Here is a 24,989-nt window from a genome sequence, read left to right as displayed (position 1 = left end):
AGGAAGTGTACTACAATAAAATTTATTTGTTCTTACTTACTACTCCGCTCTCCAGGTAGCCATTCTGACAAGTCTTAAATTTTGAGATCATTACCCACATCAGACTGGGAGCCGCCAAACGTTTAGAGGCTACAAATCAGTCAATTACTACCATCGTGCCTCAGTATGAGGTAGTAACTTCAGTTTCCTGCTTTAAAAAGAATACCAGCAAAAAATAATAGGGTTTTTTTGTTTGTTTTTTGTTTTTTTTTTTTTACTGGTGTATAATTAGAGTCAGCTATACCAGAATAACACAGCATGAGCTTTATCAGTTTAGTGTTACAAATGAGACTAAGACCTAGTGAATTAAAGCTGTTGTACTGATTTGAGTATAATGGTGTAGTGTGCTATGAGGCACTTTTTCTCCCTAGAACTCTGTACTGGAAAATCTGACTTGGATGTGATTTCTCTAGGTGTGATTGAACCTGCTTTTTTAGGCTTTTACCTCCTATACCATGTGTAAAGAATTAACCTGTTTTTTGGTGGGAGCCTTGAAACTTGCTGGAGAACCATTCCAGCTGTGGCCACTCCTGTAAAGATCTTTGTATTCAGCTGCAGGACAAGCTACTGGCAACTCAGCATTTCTGGTGGGAGGCTTGCTTGATTTTAGCTCCCAGCCCACTGAAACCTAAAAAGTATCGCAGTTGGAGTATTTTTCTGTTGTTGGGGGTTTTTTTGTTTGTTTGTTTTGGTTGCTTTTTTGTTTGATTGGTTTTTTGATGGACAGCACTGTCTGGCAACCAGTTTCTTGGAAAAGCAGGGCTTTCTCAGCAGGCTGGGAGGTGAAACCATGCTCAGGAGGTCGGGCTGATCATATTATTGTTCACAGGATTGATCTGTGAGGTTGTGGGTGGGCAGCATGTTTGTGGGATGGTGAAGAGAGCTGGGTATGAGGATTGCTGCACTGTCATATGCAACATAGAAGAGTGAATGGACTGTGGAGGTCTAGAGGGGGGATAACACTTCAATATGCTGGCTTAATTATTTTTTTGTTTGTTCTGCTATCACTTAAAAAGGAATGCTTTACACTTCATCCAAGGTAGTATAATTGGTAAGCATGTTTTATATTTACATGTCTTCCTGTTCCTCTCTCACATTTTGCTTTTTATTAACCCAGGCTTTTACAAAAAGAATGCTGCGGCAGCATTTTCAGTCAAAATCAGATAGATTGGCACACTTTTATGTGAAACAATGTCCCATGAAGTTCCATGGAGATAGGTGTTTATCTGCTCTGTGTATACAGCAACAGCATATTTCTGATTGTGAGAACAGGTGTGCACATGTCTTCATACTTGTATATACACTGCATTTATGGCCTTAGGTAACTACGACTTTTAGCAAAATCCAGGATGTGATATGTATGCATGTGGCAGTTGGTCAAATCTGAAAGTCTGTTAAAGTCCATTGCATTATGCAGAGGGCGAAATAGCCCATGAAACAGAGAAGCAAAACAAGAATTATGATCCAGAAAAAGTATGTAGAAGAAAGTCTTCTTAGTTTTATCTGCTTTGAGTGGTAAATTTTACTTCCATGTCATTACAGCTGTTAAAGGACCTTTTTCCCCAGCTTTGCCATTCTCATCCTCAGAGCTGCAAAAATAAACAAAGCCATTGCATTTTAAGTCTTTCTTTCTAATTATGAAGCAAAATCTTATTTAGAAAAATGAAGAATACACATACCTCCAGTGGTTAATCCAGCAGAATAAGCATTGTTTTAGTGTTATAGAAAGAAATCAGTAGAAGGTGTTAGTTCTGGTAATTTTGCAATAAAGTGAGTATATTTAGAAATTACTCCATAATTGCTATTTAAAAATTAGCACAGTTACCTTCTATTTTATCTCTGTTACCTTCACTAACACATTACACGGAGTTCATTTTGCCCTTGACTGGATGCTGACAGATTAAAACGACACATGAATAATTAAACAAACTCTTTGTTTAAACTAAACTCCTCAGTGGGAGCTGTAACTGTTTGGAAACATTTTTCTTTTCTGTGATGCTCAGAGAAAACTTTCCTTTCTTCCCGGTCTTGTGAGTCAGAGTGGGAGTTACTCATGTTCCTGATTTCATCTGATGCAGTAACAGCACCTGTATAAACATCAGTATGACTATTGTCTGTTACTGGGTATAATGGGAGTAAGTTTGAGAGGGACAGCAAAAGGCCAATGATTTAATGCTAAGGTTATTTTTAGAACAGCAATATAATGCTGCTGTTTGAGATGTAAAAGCCTCCCCCAGCACATTGCTGAATAATCTCCATTACTCTGACCTGCTAGTTTGAAGAGTTACCAAAAATAGTGTCTCATTCCTGCACCCTGCATATAGACACGAGGGGTCAAAGCAGCTGTTTACTTGATTTACACATGTCAGCAAGTGTCCAACTCAAGTTTTGAATGCTGAAGTTGATGCAAATCATAGAAGCATCTGAGTGTAACTTTATATCGTAGTGCTGCTGATGTTAACCTTAGCTCTTACAAAGACACTGTGTACTTTTTACAGGCTGAGGAATTCTGAAGGATTCAGGCTCTGGTCATGGTTTGAGAACAGTCAGTTTGATGCCTCACTTCTAGCTCATAGTCTGTTTTTGTCTTGTTCTATACATTACAGGAACAGATGGCATGCATGAATCTTTGTTAAAGAGGATTTTTGTATTTTACTTTCTTCAACACAAATGGAGCTGTCTCCATTGTGTTTTTTGAAGGTTGCAAAGCTTCCAGTGGTAGGAAAAAAAATAGCTCATCTAGACTAGCTAGCTGCCAAAAGCCTTGGACCTTTATGTCCTGTGAGAGCTTGTTCCATGCTGTCAGTATGTTTTGCTGCTTATTCAGCTTTAGTTTTGCATTTCCTTATTCATTTCACTATGTCTAGCCTTTGTTCCCTCCCAAGGACTTTTCATTTTCCTAATGAGTATTGCATCTTCAAAACATTTGCACTTGAATGGATTTACCTGAAATTTGAAGAAGAAAATAAGCCCTAATAATGCCAATACAGGTGTACCAATTATGGTGTTGTCATCCTTTTCTCTGTATCTGCCCTCTGATTTTCTGAGGGGACATACTTTGAGATACTACTCAAGAAGGGAGCTTGTGGGGGAAGGAAAATAGCTGCAGTATGGAAAGAGGTATGTCGTACATCTTTGTAAGATTGTGGGCATGAAAAGCTTCTAATTTAATGTAATCTGTCTCTATATAGATTGGCACATGGAACAATGCCTCTGCTTCCTTGTCCTTGGCCATTGCTAACTAATTCAGTAACTTGTTCTGAAGTTTCATCTCTTTCCTAAAGAAGAATTGTTACATAAGGGACCGTCGTGCTGGTCTGTCCTGTGCTTCTTTGTTTTCCATTGTCTTTCAGAGTTCCCAGTGCTTGTTTAATGTTTAAATGATGCAAGTGCTTCCCAAAGCTTTAGTTTCCAAGAGGATTTCTTTTTCTACTTTACTGTTCATTGTTTTAGTAATGAATGATGAGCTACCAAAAATAATTGACTCCACTCTTTTCTCTAGTGGTGTTTAGGGTGAACCTGCTAGGGTGGGCATCAATGACTGCTTTGAAAACAGTATATTTCTCTAAGAAACAGCTCTGTATAATTACATTGTTCTAGATTGAGTGGCTTTCCGGGTTTTGTTTGCCTTTAGAAGTCTCAGTAGGATTATAGGGCTGCTTGGGAAAGATTGAGTCACTTCCTGGCTTTTTCCACTGATCAAAAATGTCCCAGGGAGTGGCAATAAATAAGTGGAGGGCTAAAGAAGAGGATGGCTTACCTCCAAATTCTACTAGGCATAAAGATACTCACTTGGAGGCAGTGCTGACTGGGGAAATTTTTGAGGCAATTGCCAAACTGTTTTTGATTTAGCTGGGATCCATTTTCCCCAGTTGGCCATTTTCTTCTTGGTGGAATAGTTATGAGTGTCCCTTCTCCATTATCCTATACTTATGTGTTGGGGGAATTAAGGGACCATCCCCAAAATATAATGGGCTGGAGCAGCTTCTGTAGTGGTTTATCTTACCTGTACTAACTACTTCTGCTTCTAGTTGCTGATATAAAAGCTCCTGGCAGCAGCTCTTGGTGCTGGAGAACAAAGGGAAGTACAGAGATGGCAGGATGGTTGCTTGAGGAAAGCAAAGGTAATGGAAAGTGTAGTGGCCTTATTGATCAGGAAGGATGGGCAGCACTGCTGGAATGTTTCTGGCTTTTGTGTGCATGACTCCATGATGTCGATACTCTTAAAAGCTGAGAGCCATGCTTGCTGAACAGCTCTTCCCAATCACTGCCTACTGATGTAAGAACTTTCAAGTATTTTTGCATGATCCAAAGATCTCTTCTGGCTTTACATGTAGTGTAAAGAATTCCTGGGCTGCCAATTCAGCTTTAGCCAGGGTCTAAACTTACATTTTGATGCAATTTCTCTGGAGGAGAGAATGTGGCATCAGGACCCCTGATCTTCCTGTAATTTAACCAGAGTGTTCTTTCCTTCAAGTGGAATGTGGCTAGTCTGCAATCTGCTGCTCTGTAAGTATACTTAAATGGAGTCTAATTGTATGTGTTAAAGTCAACATAATCATAAAGAAGACTTTTCTATGTTTCTGGAAGATTCTGCTATTGCTCTCTTTTATTATAAAAATTTATAGTAAGAAATAGATACCATATGTATTAATAGAATATAAAATTATTCAAAAATAACTCTGTGGACTATTGTTCAGTGTGTAGTGAAGAAAACTGTTTCATTATTTCTCAGAAGCTATAAAAATGTCTAACTCGGGTTAATGGAAAAATGTTAGAACTTGCATAAACACTATCAAGACAATGTTGGCAATGTTGATTCCTTAAAAATACAAAGTAAAGCTGGTTATTAAGCATCTTTCTTATTTAAGGAGTAACTTGGATGGTCTAGGAAGTAGTTGGAATGCAGACAGGCAGAAAAACGTGCCGGTGAAGGAGGAGGAATTGTTAAGTAGCAATGCTGTTAGTTACCTGCAAGAAATGAAAACTAATTCTGCTAATTTTAGTAGCATTAATGGAACTTGAAAGAGAACCACTTTGAATCTTTGAAGGTTATAGGAATGGAATTTGTGTAATAGATTATTTTCCAAATTTTGATGTGGTAACTAGTGCATTGCTGTAGACAAAATAATTCAACAGATCCAAAATGTAGATTGGTATTTGTTAACAAACGAGCAAAAGAAAATGTTATTAGTAGCATTTTAGTCTGAAACAGTCCAAACAATATAAGAAGTACAGTTGCCAGCAGATAAGAGCAATATCAATTTGCTACATGAGCGAGCAGCAATGACATGATTTTCCTTTTCTGTTACCTGTTAGTGAGGGATCTTCTGTACCATCTCCAGACATCTGGCTGTGAAGATGAGCATGGTGTGTTGGTGAGCTTAAGCATTCTTCTTGTTCTTGCAGGGAGATGGAATTTTTGTGGGGTACCTTGTTCAGGCTTGCACCCAAACTGCTCACAGGGTTTGTCTGTTGGGCTTCTGTGGTTTTCCTGTTTGGTGGCTGATAAACTTGACTATAATGGCCTATGGGATGATACGCTGGTTTCTCAGATTTGCTGTCATCTTCATCCTCGTCATCAATGATAACCAGTTCTGCACGGATAACCCCATCGTACGGGGACAGCTTCTGGTTTGCTTCTGCGTCGTCATCGTCAACGCGCTGGTAACCCATGAAAACCATTGTCACAGGTTCAGATTCATCCACGTAACAAGGTATGGCCTGGACAATGTTGTACCGAACATCTTCCTCATCCTCAGGTGCAGGGGATGCTGCATTAGCGTGACAGGGATTTAAAAACCTTGTCTCACTATGTTTTTCCCTTGTATTCTGGTGAGGTTTTAATTCCTCATGTGCAGCATTTCTTTCTTCATTAGGAATCATCCTGTTGTCAGGATTAGTGTGCATTTTCTTCTCTGTATCAGAAATGACTGGAGACGGAGACTTTGGTTGTATTATCTTTGGAAGATCAAGGCCATTCTCTTTATTTTGCTGCATAAAGGGCTCTGTTTTGGAGGAGAACCCTGTCTGATGATTGCTAAATCCATTCATCTCTCTTTTGTCAGTGCCTTCTGGTTTTGGTCCTGAGACTAATTTGTCTTTCTGAGGAGTAACTGGCCTGCAGAATTTGTTTGCAAAGACAGGTTCATGGTACTCTGTGGGAGACTGAGAATTTTTTTCAGTTGCCTGCCGTAGCAGGTCTTCCACTTCAACAGGAGCAAGTTCATCCATCCCATTTTGTGTTGTGGTCCCATTTGAGGACACTGCATAAACTGACTTCCTGCCATCATCATAGACTTTAATTCCTGTCTCTTTAAACTCCTTTGAGGGAAGAGGTATTGTTGATAACACTGTGTTTTCTCCAGTCTTCATGTCTTTTTCAACTTTAATTTCCATGGCAAACAATGCTGTTGAAAGAAACAGATGTTTAAACTGGTAATGCACTAGCTGCAAGAAATACAGGACTTCTGACAGTGATAGAGAACAACTGTCAGAATGAATTATTAAATAACTGAATTTATCACATACACAACCCATATATTAGATTCTCATTTTGGATGTCCCTTGTATCCTGTGGAAAAAAAGTATTTTCATTCTGTGTGGAAGAATCAGCTGTTGAGACAGTTTTCATTACATGATAGACTGAGAAATCCAGATTTAACCTTGGCCCGTGGTGATATCCTGGGCAATAGCAGCTGAAGAGCTCCATGTGCTGCCATGCCAGAGAGTTTTGGGCACTCCGAAGGGTTGGGAAGCTTTGTAGTAGTTGGGAAATAGCCTGACTACTGCTGGCTACCCAACAGCTGTAAGTGCAGACAGAAAATGAGAAACGAATGATTATGAAGGGAACCTGTACTTAGTTATGACAGGCAGAAGAATGAAGTCCTGGAAAGAAGTGTCAGTGGTGGAGAGTTATTCTCAGTGGCACATAGTTTACACCACTGTCTCACCTCTCAGTTTTGTTGACTTAACTGGTAACACAGCTTAAATGAGAACCAATGTCTCATATCTGTAATGTCTGTTCTTTGCTTACAGTGTATTAGATTCAATATATAGGAAGCTCTTGTACATATTGACACCTTCTGGAGTTACTAATAAACAGTACCTTTTCTCTTTTCTTCATCATCTGTGTCAGCATGTGCTGTACTTCTCAGTGCAGAAGGTCTGAAATACTTGGGAAGGTCAGGGATGCTGGCATATATGTAATCTGCTGCCTCTAAGTAAATAAGATCCACAGATCCACAAACATTAGTATATTTTAACTTCTACAAGAACCTTTTAAAAAATATTCTTTTGACTAAACGTACCTTTTTCAAATCCAGCTTTTTCAGTCTTCACAGACTAGGTGGGAAAGAGAACCATTAACAATGAATGTGATAGTTACTTTTAAGATGTTAACTAGACAGTGCTTTGGTTTCCCTGATAGTTTTAACCTTTTGTGTGTACAGCTTCATAGAGAGAAGGGACTAAAAGTGAAATGTGCTCAGTTGGAGCACGGCAAGTGAGAAAGTGAAATTTCTGTGGTCTTTTGCCACTATCATTTCCAAGTCCAAGGGAAGGACAAAAATATTATGAAGTGTTAAATAGTGACCTAGCCTCCCACTGTGGCCCAACCTGGTTGGCGTCAAAGGTGTTTTTTACAGGTCCTACTTTGGCTTTCCAGTTTTACTGATCTCCCTGTGTAGCTTCAGAGAATGTGTGAGTGTATGTAAGAGCAGCTGGAGAACTGAAGTTTTGTTTCATCGCTGTATTTTTTAAGATGGTTTAATATGATTTAAAAATATTAAAATTACCTTTTGACAAGGACTAATGGCTGATAACATTAAGATGCATCATAATCTCTGTCAGGGACTTGGTGGGGAGCATGATGCAGTTTAGCAGGGCACGTCACCTGGAGGAGCATGAATAGACCAGCCTCAGTACCTGGTCTGTACCTGGTGTGGCTGTGTCTGGCTGAGATGCAAAGCTGCTGGGTGTCAGTGGCAGTGCTGTTTTTAGAGATGTGCTGTAGATGAGTAAAGAAAGGAATTGCTCCCCCAACCCCATAAATAAGCAAATGGAGACATATGGGCACTTAAACAATGTAACATCTTGACCCCTCTCATGTTTGAACTGTTGTCACTTCAGACAAAAGCTCATGGCCACTCATGGGATCCAGCTAGTTCCCCTTTGCCTGGATATGATGATGATTGAGTAATAAATTCTATTTCTGGAATAATATAGCACTAACCTTTAATATGTCTTCCGTTGTTTTCTCAACAGACTTCAGTTTCTTTAAAATTGCTTCTTCCTTAGCTGAGACTTCCATTTCTTGTCTTTCCAGAGCCTCAATTTCCTTTTCCAGTCTGCAATCACAGTTGTATTTGATTTAATACTAGGCTGAGAACAACACTGTGGAGGTGATGCATTGGGAATATGGACATTAATAGGGATGGTTCTACTTACCTTGACAAACTTTGCTCTCATGAGATGAACTTATGGTTTCACACACATTGGGAAAAAGGTGTGAGGTAGTATTTTCATTTAAAAAGAAAAAAACCCAACAAAAAACATAGCCTTCCACATTTAAACATGAACTATTTTGCCAGTTAGGACTTGACTGGTAGGCTAACTATTTTATTTTAAAAACCTTTATTTTTATGTGAAAGGAATATTGAGGCTCAGAAGTAAAAATTTTTTTAGGCTATTGACACTTGCTGTAGTTTTGTATGTTGCAGCTCCTTTCCCTGCCCTTCTTAAGTCTATGTGGTATGGTTTCTTGCATATTAAAGCTGAGTACAATGATTAAGGTATCTTTTTTCCTGATCAGAGTTTTTATTTTCTTAGTGTATGACAAACACTTCTAGACAGAAAAGTCCAAGATAAAAAATTGAATCTCTGTGTCAGAGAGGGAGAAAGCACTGCGAAAGTGAAATATCTTGGTCAATTTTTTCTCGGAGTAAGACAGTGACTTAGCAGGTGTCCTATTTCCTATTTTTTCTTCTTTCTAATCAAGACTGCTCTTTTCTTCATAAGTGTGTATTTGTTGGGTTTTAAATGGAATTTGCCTTACTAGCTGAGTAGTTGGAAAGTCGATTCTCCATGAAGATATAGAATCCAACTCCAGATTTAACTCTGAAGTGGGACTTGAACTAAATGTCTTTTGCTGTAGGTTAATGCTGTATAACTTTAGTCTCATGGTTCTTTTTAAACGAACTTCTTCTAAGTTGAAAAGGGAAATTCCAAAAACTTTGCTATTTGAGTGAAATATGCCTTTTATTTTTATTTCAATCCATGTTGGAAATCAATGACTGTAGGCCTAAAGCAGCTGCAACTGATACCACCTTTTACTGAGAGCAGTCAGAATAGTTACAATGAGATCAAGTTACAGACAGGGTTATAAAAATGTTGGCCTATAACCCCAAGGGAAAGAAGTGTTGGATTTTTGTATTTTGACTTCTTTACTGTGTGCTAGGATTGACAATATTATACGGAGTCACCTTGAATGATTAGTCTGCTATCCCTTTAAAGTAATCAGTCTAGAAAAGCTGAATGCAGCTTGACAGATTAGCATTAATGATTTCCTTCTGTGTGGCTGAGGAATCTGAATTACCATTATGGCTCTTGCCCTATTTAAACTCAGATATGTAGAGCTATACTAACAGGGTGCCATGTGGACTTTTATCTGTTGGTGACAACGTCTCTCTTTTGATATACAAAGGTATCACAGACCTCAGAACAGATACAGGGGAAAAAAAGCCCTTCAGGATGAAAGTAAAAGCTAAAAAAAATATTTGAAAGCTGCTCACACTTTGGACCTGAGCTCTGCAAGATGGCCTTAGAACCCTGATCAAAGGTACTGATTACAGTGCTAAAATTTTAAAAATTTTACTAGGGGGATGAATATTTTTGGACAGCTATAAAAGAAAGTAATGACCATGTACCATATTTTTGCACTTCATATGGAACAGTCTTTGTTTAATATATTGAGATGTTTTATTTTTATTGACATGTTTATTTTTAGATGAGAGTTGATCACAATATTCTCGTAATCTGAAAATCATTAAAAACTCACAGAAGCATAATGAGCTGAAAAACCATTCACTTATACTGTGGATTTATTTAAGTCTTGGCTCTAAACACTTCTAGACACACAGGTGCAAAAAGAGGAGGAAAAATCTTGGAGATACTTGAAAAAAGGGAGGTGGGGAAAAAGAGAAAACACAACCCCAAATAAATTGAAAATTATAAATACCATGTATTTACCTGGGTGATCAAGAAACAAATTACAGTTCATATATGCTCTTTCAGCCATACCAACACCCACTTTGCATGGTAATTAAGAGACCTGATTCAATATTCAGTGAGTTTAGAGAGAAATTCTCATACCTATGTAATGGAAAGTGCATCTAGACTCTAAATACCTCTTTTGCACTTATATTTGCAAAACCAGATTTTATGGCTCACTTTCAGAGTGTGTTGTGAGTGTTCACTCGGGAATTTGTGGAAAGCAAACTTCTAAGAGATGCAATTTCTATAGTTCAAAGAAATTGAAGCCCTTATAACATCATGTGGTTGGAAAGTTAGACCAGGATCTTTCTGGTGTGTTTAAATGTTTACAAACTTCTAAGTCAATCATATTTTTATGAAGTTATATCACAGTTTGTCTTGAAAGGGTCTAACAACTATTCTAGCATTTATATAAAACTACCTTTTCTACAGTGCTGCATTCTTTAGGTGAGAAATGGAAGTATGGCACAGCTATTGTATTAAATCAATCCTTTGAACATTCGTCCTCTTTTCAAGTAGCACTGATTATTTGAGAGGGGAAAATAAGTAGTATAGAGGTGTGGATGAGAGAAGAAACCTTAGAAATCAAGACACTAATTGAAAGGTTTCTCTGCCAAAGTAACAGCTGACTTAAGAACATCTGTGGAGATTGCCTGGATGCTGCTGGCCACCAGCTGATCTGCTGCCATTGGCATCACTGCCACCCCGGGAAAAAAATAAATGGCTTGAGAATGAAAAGCAGATAGCAAGATACCACCCTGAAGAATTCTAGACTGGGGGGAAAAGGCAGTTTAGCAAGCTCTCACAGGGTTGAGGTGAGTCAAATGCTTAAGCAGCTCTGTAGTATAGCCTTGAGTCTACTTTCATGCATCACATTACAAGCAATTGAATAGACCTTAGTTGTTTTGCATTTTTAAATATGTTGTTTAGCAACTAATTCCATCAAGAATGAGTGTTCTAAGCTGAAGATTAAGTAAGAAAACATAACTCTTAATTCTTCATTCAGCTTGTACCCTGGCCAGGGACATGCTCACTTGGTTCACTGAAGCTTCCAACATGTACAGAGGGTAAATGGGACAGATGGTGTAAATGCAGTTTTTTGTCTGTAACGAAAGCTCTCAGCCATTTGTCTCCAAGGTGGCTCAGGCTGCTTGCTATTCACTGTTATGTCATTGATACAAAGAATTTTTTATTTAAAAAATGATCAAATCTGAACTGATTAGCAGACCTACACCAGCTCAATTTGACACTTAAGGAAAGAATGTTTCAAAACAGAGATGCCATTTAGGAAAGTGATGGCAAGGCTCATGCCACTACTGTAAATAATCTGCCAACAATTGCAATTGTCCTCTCAACAGAAAGAAAAAAAGACTTGTCTAAGGGTAATCAAAGAGTCTTTAAAGTGATTCATAATTTTTTAAACTGAAGATAAAACACACACAGAATCATCAACAGAGTGAACTATCTCCAAATCAAGTGAGTTTTAATAGTCAGATGCTTAGAAGAAATAATTCTACTGAACCTCTCATTTTGTTAGTTCTGCTGTATGATGTATCTACATGATCAGTTTAGCAATGTTTCATTTACAGGGCAGGTCAAAAGTCAGACAGGCTTTTGTTAGCTTTGGTGATAACTGTGGTGTAGCAAAAACACTGTGCGAGAACTGTATGATGCATATTTTTTTATTTATTAGTGGACTTTGTTCCTAGGTTTCTGGATCACTGCTGGCTGGTTTGAAACTGGCCTGGGTGTGCATAAACAAGATGTAATGCTATTTAGAAGGCAATATGGATGTTTTTCTAGATGCCCTTGCTAAACAGCTATTAGGGAGTGGTAGGAAATTTAAATTATAGCAAAAGACATGTGAATAAACCTTCCTAAATTCTTAGCTTAGGCTTTGCTCATGGTCAACAGGACTTAGAATCTAATCTTTCCTCTCACTACTTAGAAAAGGGCTGAACTTCCAGTGGTCTGATGGGGAAATGCTTGCTCAGCACCATTTCCTTGTTGCTCCTTAGCCCATTCTAGCCCTAGATGCTGTTCTTTTCTGGCACTCACAGTGCCTTCTGGGCCCCTCTTGCATGCCTTCAAAATGACAGCCTCCTGGGATGCTTTCAGGGCTTGCTGTCTGCCTCCTACCACTGCAACAATGAACCCTACAGAGGTGTGTATGAAGATGTTCTGTAGAGAAAAGTGCTTTTGAGCAAGAAGTCAACATAATTATAGGACACACTGGCACGAGGCTGCTACCTGTCAGCCAAGAGAATTATTGTCTGTGTCAGAGATGGAGTGAGGAGGGAAGAGGATGGGAGATCACCAGAGAAAGTTAATCTTGGTGACAGCTTTGCCAAAAGAGTATGTGTAGGAGGGCAGTGGAAGCAAAGTAGAATGGAAAATGCTGTTGAATTGAAATAGAGAAAGAAGCCTTGAAAAAGAATGAAGAAACTTTTCAGAATCTAAAAGAACAGGAACATTTCATCTTTTCTGTGGGTGCTAAGGGGTAGTACCACTCAGTATGCCTGGGACCAGGGAAAGAGCTGACTGTGTACCCAGCTCTGTGGTATTTGAGAAGGGCTAACTGGAGCTAATAAGCACCTGGAACCATGTCCTTGGTAAATAAGAGTCTCATGAGACTGTCTCTGCAATTAAATGCTAGCCCTGTGTGATGGAAAAGCACTAGGTGATGAGATTTGTAGAAACATCTCTAATGAAAGGTAAAAAAAGACCTTTGCTATAGCAGGTTTCTGGGACTAAACTGAGTACAAAATACATAGAAAACTGAGGATAAGTGTTACTAATGGGGCTAGGGAGCCTGTACTGTTTTGAAGTGCTGTTATGGTGAAAGTCAGGTATTAAAGTGCCAGGGCCTAGTGAAACTGGAGAACTTTAAACATTTATTGTTATTTTAAAGTTCTGATTCAACAATTGCTATCTTAATCACAGCATATGGGGCTTGCTCTTACACCTACCAAATACAGCATGGAAAGGATATCTGGAATTAGAGAAACAAATAATCTGCAATATAGTTTTTGTGCAGATTGTTACAATTTACAGTATGGAAAATTGCAGTCTGTATTCTCTGATTTTGACTGATTGGAAAACATGACAAGAATTGATTTACTCTGCTTGAGTTATACACTTATTGATATTTTCATCTTTTACAAAATAAGGTAGGACTTGAAAGATGGGACCATTTTAACTCAGACACAAGGGCAGGGGTACTTGCCTACCTGAAAATGTCTTGCTCCAGCTCATGAGTCCGTTGTTGGTCCTCCAGATTCTGCTTTTGCATTTCTTCTTCTTCCTTTGGAGTCATGGAACTAAAGCCATCCAAGAGCCATTTTTCTCGCAAGGCCTTTTTCTGATGGGGAAAAATAGACAAGTAAGTGAATGCTAGAGTTAGGCTATTTAACCATTTCCTATATTTGTCTTGATGCCACAGGTGTGATGCAGAGCATTGTGATCTATCCAGCATAAGGTAACCTGACCAAAGTGAGTGCCACTGGAAGAGAAAAATTCATTTTTTGTGTTTCGAGATTGACTTTAAAGCAAAGTCTTTAGGAACAATGCCCCATTTTACTAGTTCATCCAACAAAAATGTAGAATATGTCAGCTGCTATCCATAACGGATTAATATGGGTAAGTGGATCCAGTGGTTTGTGTGTCAACCAGTTGTACAGCCATACATACAACAGACTCATGTGAAAGGCTCCAGGCAGAAGCCCAGCAGTTTTATTTTAATAGCCCAGATTTCTGGGGTCCTGGCATTGCATAGCTTCTGGAAGGAGATACAGAAGATGAGAAGTTTCTGTAAATGAGATTGTGTAGGAGTAAGAGATCTCTAGGGAGTTAGTGATGCAATGGTACCCCTGGAAGTTTAAAGGATCTCAATCTTGTGTACTTATGATAGTGAACTCACATTTCAGCTGCTGAAGATGTGTGGGGTAGGAGAGGCAATAGAAAGGTGGAGCATGGGCAGCTGGTGCCTGGTTAGTGTTTCAGCAGAGCTGCTGTGTATTTAGAACTGCTGTTGCAGGGGCAATCCAGAGCTTAGGTACTTAGGTCCTGACCTGGTTAGTGCCTGTGGTGACTTACAAATGGGTGTATTGTGTGTGCATAGGTAAGTGTATCTCTCTCAACTGTGTTTTCAAATTCTGAAATTGTATGCATTGATTGCTTCCTACAGCTGCTTTACATGAGGAAAGATGGTACCTGAAAGTCATTGGAGCTCTCAAAAATAATCCTGGTAAAATAAAAAATATTCTTGGAGATAAGTTCATATTTGCAGGCTGAAACTTGTAAACCATGCCAACTTTCTTGCACTCTTTTTTTCTCCTTTCAGTCTGACTCGGGGTATAAATGCAGTTGCTGCCTTGGGAAAGGAGTTGGGACTCTTTAGAAATACTCTTTCAGCAGGCAAAAAAGGGGCACACATATTAAGTCTTTAATTAACTGTGAATATCCCAGTTATAATTTAGATTCCTTGAGCTGTCTAATTTCCATATTAAATTTTTGGTTTTCTCCCCCCATACAGTTTTGTTAATTGCAGGATGTGGATGCAGAGTACATTGAATTTTGACTACTGCTGCTTGAGGCAGTGTGCCCAGCACTGCTGCATTAACCTCAGTGCTGCTTGCAGGGGCTGTTGGAATCCCTGCCTGCATCCTGTGTTGAGTCACTTCAACTGTTGCTTCCTGCACTTTTCTATTTATTGTGTGCTTTCAATGAGGTTATTACTGAGGCCCAACTGGCAGAGGAATATATATGTGGGACCTTATTGCAGTCAAAAGTAATTTTCCACTTGACATATAATGTCATAGAAAGTGTCTAAAACAGGCTTGCTGAGAAGTCTGGGCACTCTGAGGTGCTTTTAATTTTTTTACTTGTGGGATGTAAGAGCAATGTTTACAGTTGCCTTTGCCTGCAGGACAGTGTTCTGTCTCTCTCAACACTGGATCCTAGGAAATCTTGGTAAACACAGGTTGCTCAAAACTGATGTTCTGAGCCTTGACTCTGTCTGTAGAATCACTTTGCAGCACTTCCTCGTAGTTGTTTTTTAGGGTCTAATGAAATGAAAACAGATTTTAATAGGATATTTTTACATTATCTGGTAGATGCAGGTAGCCTGGTGTGGTCAAAACCACCAGATCTTATGACCACAAAATACCGTATTCTCAAGCTGGAGGGCACATAGTTATTAATTTTCCTTTCCATCAAACTGTTTAGATTTTAATGGTAAGTATGCCTTCTAGAAAGGTGAGGTTTTCATCTTGGCTGGAACAGCGTTAGTCTAGCACTTATGTCTCAAAAAATGGAGTTATAATTCCTCGTAAGATTCAGAGTGGGGCTGGCACTGTAGACCTCAGAAACCAATACCATGTATTAAAATCAACAAAAGCTTCTGTCTGCATAGGGTTAGGCCCAAGAGAGCAACCTCCCTAAATACTAGATCAACACAATAGTGTTATTTTTGCATGTTTCCAGAGCAGTGTGCTGCTACTCCCAACTAAATGCCATGTAATCTTTTTCATTTAATTTGCCATTTTTGAAAGAATGACACATTGTGTAGTTTGGAAACAACCTTTGAATGGAAGACGGTTTCAGGTCTGCTCCATCCAGGCAGCGGCATGAGCCAGTGCAGGAGCAGCTGCTTTGGGCCTGACAGGTTTTTTTCTCCTGTTTAACATTTCCTTCCATAGCAAAGTGTCTCTAGCTCAGAACCAGGTTGTGCATGTGTTGTAGCACTGACATGAAAGCACTTTCATTTTGCATTAGGGTCTGTGTGTTAAGGCAAAGGGATACTTGTCCTCTGTGATGTGATAAAACCCTGGGAAGGGCCAGAGTGTTGGAAAGTAATCACTTGGTTTCATGGTCACATCAAAAGTACCATGACAATATTCTGCAGATTCTGTGAATAATTTGCATTTGTGCTCCAGGTGTAACTCCACTACCATCCTTAACAAGGCTGAACTAGCACTGAGAGATTCATCCTTCACTGGAAAGCAAAGGTGCTTTGAGTTTTTGGGTCTTGCTCTCCCAGGAGTATGGCAGTTTACCTTACAACATTTTGGGGAAGGCATAAACAATTTTCACATTTTTTCACAAAAAAACCCCAAAAATGTGGTTCAACACTGTTAAATACAAGCATCTACAAGGTAGCACTAATGGAGTTCAGGCATGTCAGAAGCCTGAAAATTAATAAAATAAACTGTGAAAGCTCTTAGAAAGTACGTGCAAATTGGTACTGATTGCACTTTTCAAGCAATTCTGTCTGGTCCTTTCCCTTGTTGCTTCAGTGAGAAGGACTCCAAGTAGAAGAAAAGATTAGTTGTTGGAGCATCTAGAAATACTGGATAAAATTTCTTCTCTACCTACACTAGCAGCCTCCAATACTCCTTGCAGTTCTGTGAAGCCCTGTCCACACAGGTGTATTTGCTTGCATGCCCTCCACTTCATTTGAGAGAAGTGCACGTGTAGAGAATAAATGTTCCTTCTCCACTTCCACCAAATAACTAAGATCTGTTATGATGTCCCATGTATACTTCTTGTAAGAAGTTTACTTGGGAGCATCAAAGAAAGTAATTGGGAAGCCAGAGCAGGGATTCCTATTTGCAAAAGGGAAGTTAAACTTCCTTTTTTAGGCAACAAACATTAAACATACCAGAAGAAAAGCTCCAATAGAAAAAAAAAAAAACAAAAACCAACAAACAACAACCACAGACCTAACCAGTCCAACAACCTTTTGATAAACCTGTTGCTAAGGGTTATAAATAGGAAGGACAAAATGAGGAACAGGATAGTGCTATTCATCTAACAAGAACATCTCTGGCAGTGAGATTTACTAACCAGCAATAGTTTCCTAGGGGACAGGTGTGAGTTATGTTAATTGATCATGGAGCACTGGATTTCACCATGCACACAACTGGTATTTGTATAAATGTGTGGAATCAGGCTGAATCACTAGGGAAATTACCCCTTAATAAAATTTACTGCAGTGTTTGAATGTTTGAGAAGTCTAAATCTGTTTTAAAGCAGTTGTTGTTTGACTCCTGAATTAGTCTGAAGCAATAATGTTCATTAAGGGACAAAACTTCTGGGGTATAAAGCAAAAGCACTTCATGTACTAATGTGTTTGATATTAGGTGCCTGTCTTATTCCTGAGCTGGAAAAAGTAGTCTACATTTTGTGTGCTCCAAATAACTAATGATATGTATGTATTTATACAGCATACGTGTGTATGTAAGTATATATTTAAATCATATTTTTAAATGTTTGCTTGATTCTTCTTTTCCAAGTGAATAATTTCCTCAACAGATCTTTGCTTTGCTTTGTATATGCAGTAGGACTGATTTAATTTAAACCTTTTCTGTATGATCTCTGATTTCTCATACAACAGGCAGAGAAATCACATCCTCTGTTCTGTTCCAAAGTAAAACCATTTCAATAGTATTTTTCCAGGAGTGTTTTATCCTCTTTAAAAACTCTGTGAAATTTTTTCAGAATAAGTTCAAGGTAGGGATTTGCTTTCTTAACTTTTAAAACTCCACTGGACCTATTAATTTTAGCTACGAACATGTACTAAGTCTGTAAGGAAACTGCCCTAGGGCTCTCTCTGCACACAGCAGTAGTGAGGATTAGCTGGTTGTCTACAACAGATCAGTTTATCCCTCTATAAAGAAGGGCAAAAGAGTCATCTGGATTTATAGACATGGAAACTTGAAATAAAACTTTCAGTACTCGATGTAGCCATGTACCATGATGGAGGAGTCACATGTTTGCTGCTCAAGGGTTACAGGACTTGGAAAAGATATTCCCCTCCTTTTTAGACAAGATGTTCCACAAATGCCCAAGCCTGTCCTTAGAGTAACTAGCTTCCAATAAAACCTGGGCTTAGCTGTGTGTTGGCTTGCCTGGCCCAGTGAGCTAGCTTATCATGGCTTTTTATTGTTTTGGCTTGACACAAAAGGAGAGGGTGGATGAAGCTCAGGATCTGGTGTCTGTTTGGAAGAGGAGTGTGTTTTAAATATGCTGCTCTCACATTTGCTGGAGGAGACACGCCACGCTCCTGGTGTTAGATTCAATATATCTCTTGAGACTGTTTATCTGCTCACATAATGAAAAGAGTATGTAAAATACCAAGACTTGCATATTTCTAGAAGCATAGATTTTGTCTCATCTCTCTAAATGACATGGACTGCCAAACTGCTATAAACATTTTAAGAATAGTGGTGTCGGGTAGAAATCACTGCAATTTCAGTTTTCTACAGACATGGATCTTTAGGTTTCTTATACCTTTGGACTTCGTAATCCTGAGTTTACCAGGCCATATTTTAGAACAATACTTGTAGCATTTATACTTTTTTTTTAATATACAAAGAAACTGCATTATTTTGCCAAAGAATAATTAAACAATCTGACAAAAGCCCACAGTACAGCCAAATAAATATGGTGTTTTTATTCTAGGAAAAAATGCAATTAGACCTCATCATTGTGCTGCACCCTGTACCAAGTGGGATTGCTGTTGTGGGATTAGGGAGTGAACACACCCAGTCTGAAATGTGAGGCTTAATTTTCCTCTGTGAGTTTTTCCTGGTTATGATCTCATTTTATGCCATGTAAGTGATCAAGTAACATTAGCTCCCCAGTGTAATTTTTTTCAAAGAGTGATGCTTATTAAAGTCAAGTGGAGTCCTGGCAGGACTCCATGAAGCTGTGAAAATTTGACAGTAAAAGCACAACTTAAATGCATAAAGATTTGCATTCCAAAATCCCCAACCTTTATTCATGCTGTATGACTTGAGGCTATCTTTAGTTACATAACTCTAGCACCTTACTTACCTTTAAATGTTGGTGTTTCATTTTTTCCTCTTCTACTTTTAGACGTTTCTGTGTAATTTCTTCTTGCAGTTTTCTTTTGTCCTACAAATTAAGAACAATAAAACTTTGTTTAGAGAAATTACTTGTTAATAAAATTATTATGTAAGTGTTGTTCAGTAGGGTGAAATCAATCCATGCAAATAAAGCCTTATTATAAAGCTTATGTGGTGCTTAGGCAGTGCATAATTCTTTGCAGCAATAAACTGATCCTACACAGGTATGATTTCCACTGCTCTTTCTCCAAAGTACACTTCAATGTGTTAATGACCACAGAGGATGGATCATGTAAAATAAAAATTTACTCTTGGGAAGGGCAGGGGGCAAAAACAGGAAGAAAGTACAATTGAGCAAAATTGTACATGCAGAGTGAGACTAAAAATGGATCCTGACCAAAATTCCTAAGGCAGCCCACACATCATTTAGGAGAGGAAAAAGTCTGCATGGTTTGCACTGAGCAGCTGAGATACATCACTAGATGAAACAGGCTGTCAGTGAATCCAGCACTGAGTTTATATATTCTGTGCATAATAGCTGAAATAAACAGGAATAAACAAAGAGTTAGAAATTTGTTTTGTTAGTCAAATAATGGTAAAGATGAGAAAAGAGGAATGTAATATACTTCATATATGTTGTTTTTTCAGTTTAAAAAGAAAATTTTTGGTTTTGCTCAGGCTGTTTTTGTGGCTGCTGATCTTTAGAAGAATAAAAGTCATGTAGTGCTGGTCTATCCTAGTGCCACCTTAATCCTTTTTATTACAGATTAGAGAAAAAAGGAAATGGGTGAACAATATCTGAACACTGGCAATGCTTGAGCCTCTCCTGTTTATGGATAGCACTGTCACATGGAGTAAACTTGTGGCTCTTCTGTGTGAGGCCAAATACTGATTTAGTACCTTGTGTCCTCAGCAGCCGGGGGGAAAGAAATCATGCCAAAGGAAAGTAACCTTAATAAAGTGTATTAATAGGCTATTGTCTTGGTCAGCCTTAATGCTTTAAAATTCTGTTGTTGGGCATGGCTCCTTGCCATGTGCCAATCAAGAAACATTTGTACTTGTTTCTTGATACATTTTGGGGAAGTAAATGGAATCTTCTGTTGTCCTGTGCAGAAATGATTGATGACTGGAGACTAACCCTTCTTTCCTTTCGATTAGAACAGCCTGACTCTGTTAAAAAGATGGTAGCTTTTTAATAAAGGGTCTGTTTTCAGACCAGTATGGTTCAGGAAGGGGTTAACTTCTTCACAAACAGAGGAAGAGCCTTGCCCTGTCAGCCCACCTGTGCAACCAGCTGTGTGTAAGGACTGGAGAAAGTCAGTAAGGAAGTGCTGGTTGTAAGGCTGGGAGTTGTTCTCCACCATTTCCCTGGGATTTGGAAACAGGAAGAGCCGTGGTGTGCTTGGCTGAATCACTTCACTGTTACTGGAAATGAGAAATTAGCAGTCGGGCCACAGGCTCCAAGGATGCTGTTCTGAAGGATAGGATAGGAAGTAGAAGAAGCCACCAAGCTTTATGGGGACCAAGGGCAGGGTACAGGCTGGCCAGGCACTAATGATACTGTGCTGGGATTTCGTAGGTGAACATCAACACTGATCTCTCACAGTCTGCAAAGTATAGCAGTTATTTATAAACCCTTTACAATTTTTCCTTGATGGTGTTAGTCTGCCTTTTTAATACTCCAAACAGAACAGGTGGGGCTCTTTACTCAAAATACATGCTATTTTTATCTCTGCAGTGCTTTTGTGTTTTGCCAATGCTCCTCAATACAATTAACAAAGTTACAGATTTAGGATCACTACAATGTGTAATTTTTCTGCAACGATCCTTGTGTGAGCCTTTATCCAAAAGATGCTATGGTGGATTTTTCTTAGCTAGACCTGATTTTGAAGACTGAGTGTCTTGTCTCTGATCTTCATGCTTTTTCTTACTTAGGAAATATTCCTGATCTCATGGAAAAAATGGCCTTTAAATAACCCATCATTAGATGATTAGTGTGACAAGAGCTTGTGTTTACAGATTATTACAAGTCTTAAGGAAAATTCTTTTTGTCTTTACTAAAGTGCTGGATAAGATTTTTAGCCAGAAAATGAACTTTTACTGGCTTTATACAATTAAAAACTATTTTAAGGCAATTTGAGTAGTCTTTCTGTACCAGTGGTGATGTAATAAGTGTGTGGGTAGTCTGAAATGAGTATTTGTACATAAACCACTGTGCAGACAGAAACTTGAGTATAAAGGCATAAATTAGTGTATTTTAAACTAACTGTTAATAAGGAACCTATTCAGTAAAGAAACTTTTGTCTGTTTTTTTTTCAAAGGTCTGTATTTCTTTTATGTCCAGTGTTTTTTTTCCTCTAAAAGTTTTCTTCCTGTATCCTCCATACTAACATGTGTTAATTTCACTGGTAGGTATTAAAAATCTGTTATACAGTTATCCAGATTAAATCAGCTGAAATAGATTGTCTTTTATATTTCTAGTCTATATACCTATATAGTTTAGTCTAATTCCAGAAGCTAAGTATGAGGAATCTTTTTGAGCCTTATGTGCCAAAATAACTTTAAAAACTTTTTAGAACACTTTCTACCATGCATTCTGCAATGCTTTGTCTGCACATCATGTCTTGCTTTATGAAGCTTTGACTGTACATCTAATGGAATAAATGTTTATTCCGGGATAGCTAAGGGAGCCATGATTCTAGTAAACCTCGTGCTCTGCCCCTGCAGATGATCATGTTGCTGGCAGAAGTCCTTGAAGTCCAGAAGTCCTCTCTTACTATGCTCTTGTTAATGTGAGCAGGAATTGCTTTTTATGACAGAGCATGTTCAGTCATTCCTTTCTGTTGTGCATCAATGCAAGGTAAGGCTTGGTGTTAATTTTTACTCCTCCTGAAACATGTGAAACTCTTTCCTGACTTATGTGCACAGAAATGAATTGTGTTCTAGACTGGATCTGTCTGAAAGAAAGGCAATGGCACCCACAGAGCAGTGTCTTGTGAAATGTCTTGTCTGCCAAGCCCATTAGTTTGTGTCATTGTTCTACAGTGGTGCCAAAGATGGTGGTCTTGGTCCCCTGGTAAATGACACATACTGTCAAATTCCATGGAGCAGCTAATGTTTTAACTAAGGTATTTTTATTTTCTTGTAATTTTCCAGACACTAAAACCCATTAAGCATAAAAGGTATTAAAGCTTTCATATCTTAAGGTATGAAAGTCTTTCTAACAAAATGAAGACATTTTATTTTTTGCTTTTATATTCTAGATACACCAGCAGCAGGTGGTAGCTACATAACAAAGGAAAAAGTTTCCTTTTCAGAGCTGTGGGAGCATCAAAACATTTAATAACAACAACATCATGAACAAAAACAATCATGTTTTCCTTTTTGTTTGCTACAGGGAGAAAAGATTTGCAAAAGGCTTTGAAAACTCCTACTGGTTTTGTTGCTGTCAGGGAGACAGGTATTTAACAATAGAAACCAGTAAGTTTCAGTGCAGGTGCAGTTGTTGACTGCTGGAGTGCCCCTTGCTATCCTGTTAGATCCTGTACAGCAGACATCTGGAAGGTAGCACTTGAAATTCCCAGGTACTTTACTTGAGCTAACCCCCCCAGAGCTATGGAGGAGCTTGCTATTGTAACTACAGGGTGCTGTTTCCCTGGATAACTCTTTCTGCAGGTTGTCAGGGCTGATAACTTCACTTTATTCAGGCTGCTTCGTTTCTGCAGTCAGAACACTCCAAGTGTTCCAGCTGAATGCTCTGGATTGATGAAAGCAGAGAGCACATTGCTCCTTTACACATCAAGTGTAATAAATGAAGTAATAGGCAGAACACAATAATTATTTCCTATTTCTTCTAATGCTAGGCACTGGAGGCTGCCCCGGTTTATTTAAAGAAAACTGCTTAAGTATTCATTTGGAAGCAAAGCTGCAGCTGGAGGATGCCAGCCTCAGTATGTTCATAGGAGTCCTCATCAGCCAAGAGTGCTGCCCTATTCCTGCCCCTGGATCCCAGGGAGCATAAAACATTGTGAGGCCTGGACTCCTCTGGAGTGCCAAAGCTGTTGTTATCTTTTGATCCCATACACTAGAGACAAAGTCCAGGTTATTACCCTGGTTCAGGCAACATTGCAGTTAAACAAACAAATGTACTCTAAACCCTCTAAAACATTTCAAATTACCTTATTGTGGGCTTGTGTTAGGTCTCAGGTAAATACAGTAAATGGTCCTGTTGGCTGTTGTCAAATGTCACAATTAAAACTCAACTGAATTAAAACCCAACCTGTTAGATTCCCATAGATTTCCAGTTATGCCTTCTTACATTTATTTTGATTCCAATAAGGTATTCTTTAATTCTTCCCACCATTTATTCTGCTAGTTGTGCTTCACAACTAATCTGTCACATTAGAAGTGTGACAAATACCTTTGTTTCCATTATTTACTATTAACTAAGAGAGTCAGTGATCCTTCTGAAGGTTTCTTTTCATCCCAGAGGGTCAAATGTTTCAGTTTAAGTCTTTTGTAATTGAATGTTTAGTTGGAGATCAAATCAGAGGAGGATTTGGCTTCAGCCAATTTTTATAACATCAGGTTGTATTACTTTAAAAATAGTTTAGTTGTTCCTTTTACACGCTAGAAATCATCACTCAGATTTCATTTTAGAAGAGAAACTGAAAATGTTTTCTAATGTCTCCAGCATAGACTTTACTGACTCTGTCCTCTGAAAACTGACAGGAGGAATTTGCCTAATCCAAGCTTGTAATTTTTTACTTTTCAGACAGCAATACTTATGACAGATGATTAATAATTCAGAACTTGTATTTAATTCCACAGTACAAATGAAAAATCTCTAATCTCACATTGTGAAATGTAAAAATTGATTTGTTCTGGAATTCTCTAGCTGCCTTCTGACCTTCAGGCAAACATTCTGTAATGTGTGTTTTAGACTGTCCAGTAGTGACTTGCACACATACTTTCACTGCTTTGAATTTAATTTTCAGGTGCAATACAAGCAATACAACCCATAATGAAGTCAGTACAGTCAACTTAGCTGTCTTAAAGCAATATCTTATAAACTAAAATTATTAAGTAACAATTTCAAGCAGACAAAGTCTTTTCTGTCGTGAGCTAAATCATTATTCAGCAAACACACAGCAGCTCATTGCACAGAATATGACTTCTAAACCTTTTTTTTTAATAGTGAATTATAACCATGGGCACTTACTGTTATGGCCTGGAATCTTTCTTTCAGCAATTCGGCTTCCTCCATTCTATAAATCAAAAACAGACAAGTTGTGAAGGCAAACAGAATAAGACCATAAGCAAAAAAAACCTCCTGGTGGGGCTGCAAAAAAAAAAGCTGAGGTGATTTGATCCAGTTCCAGAGCAGAAAGAGGCAAAATTTTTGACTTGTCAGAAGAGTCCCTGAACAGATGAGCAGATCAGTCCAGACAGACACATGTAATGAGGGTGTGGAGAAGAGGCAGACAGGGAGAGTGCTGGCATGAGTTGACTGACAAGTTGGAACAGTGGAGCACAAGCTCTTTTCCTTCAGGAGCTGCCAACTCTTTGTTTTAATGTGCTCGGTTAGCGTGCCACTGCTTCTTTAACTGTTAAATGCCCAAAACAGACTCTTAGAGGACCACGGTCAAAGTTAACTTTTATTATGTTCCTATTGATCTTTCCTTTCTTTTTCTATGCTACTGGTGATAAACAGATGTTTTAAACTTATTAAATTTATTTAAACCAAGAAAGTTTATCATTTAAATTATTTATCTTATTTCACCAGTTTGTTTTAACCTGTTGTAATTT

At 38.5% G+C, this 24,989-nt stretch overlaps 1 protein-coding gene and 1 long non-coding RNA gene across 2 annotated transcripts in view; one reads left to right on the top strand and one right to left on the bottom strand.

Moving 5' to 3' along the window:
- Nucleotides 1–6: 6 nt before the first annotated feature.
- On the bottom strand, nucleotides 7–24,738 carry PALMD (palmdelphin). Its single transcript, XM_009088513.4, has 8 exons — nucleotides 24,403–24,738; nucleotides 19,150–19,230; nucleotides 13,542–13,672; nucleotides 8,273–8,387; nucleotides 7,350–7,383; nucleotides 7,148–7,258; nucleotides 5,352–6,449; nucleotides 7–1,628 (listed from the first exon to the last, which is right to left on the bottom strand). Exons 1-8 carry the CDS (start codon nucleotides 24,445–24,447, stop codon nucleotides 1,585–1,587), a joined length of 1,659 nt encoding a protein of 552 aa, XP_009086761.3. The 5' UTR covers nucleotides 24,448–24,738; the 3' UTR covers nucleotides 7–1,584.
- LOC127059864 (uncharacterized) overlaps nucleotides 8,394–24,989 on the top strand; it is a 105,595-nt gene continuing 88,999 nt past the window's right edge. The window contains exon 1 of the long non-coding RNA XR_007778167.1: nucleotides 8,394–11,126. This is a non-coding gene — a long non-coding RNA (uncharacterized LOC127059864). The remainder of the gene's footprint in view (nucleotides 11,127–24,989) is intronic.

Source organism: Serinus canaria, chromosome 8 (genome assembly GCF_022539315.1).
Source record: "Serinus canaria isolate serCan28SL12 chromosome 8, serCan2020, whole genome shotgun sequence".
In the NCBI taxonomy this organism is placed as follows: domain Eukaryota; kingdom Metazoa; phylum Chordata; class Aves; order Passeriformes; family Fringillidae; genus Serinus; species Serinus canaria.
This window is presented reverse-complemented; position numbering and strand designations above follow the sequence as displayed.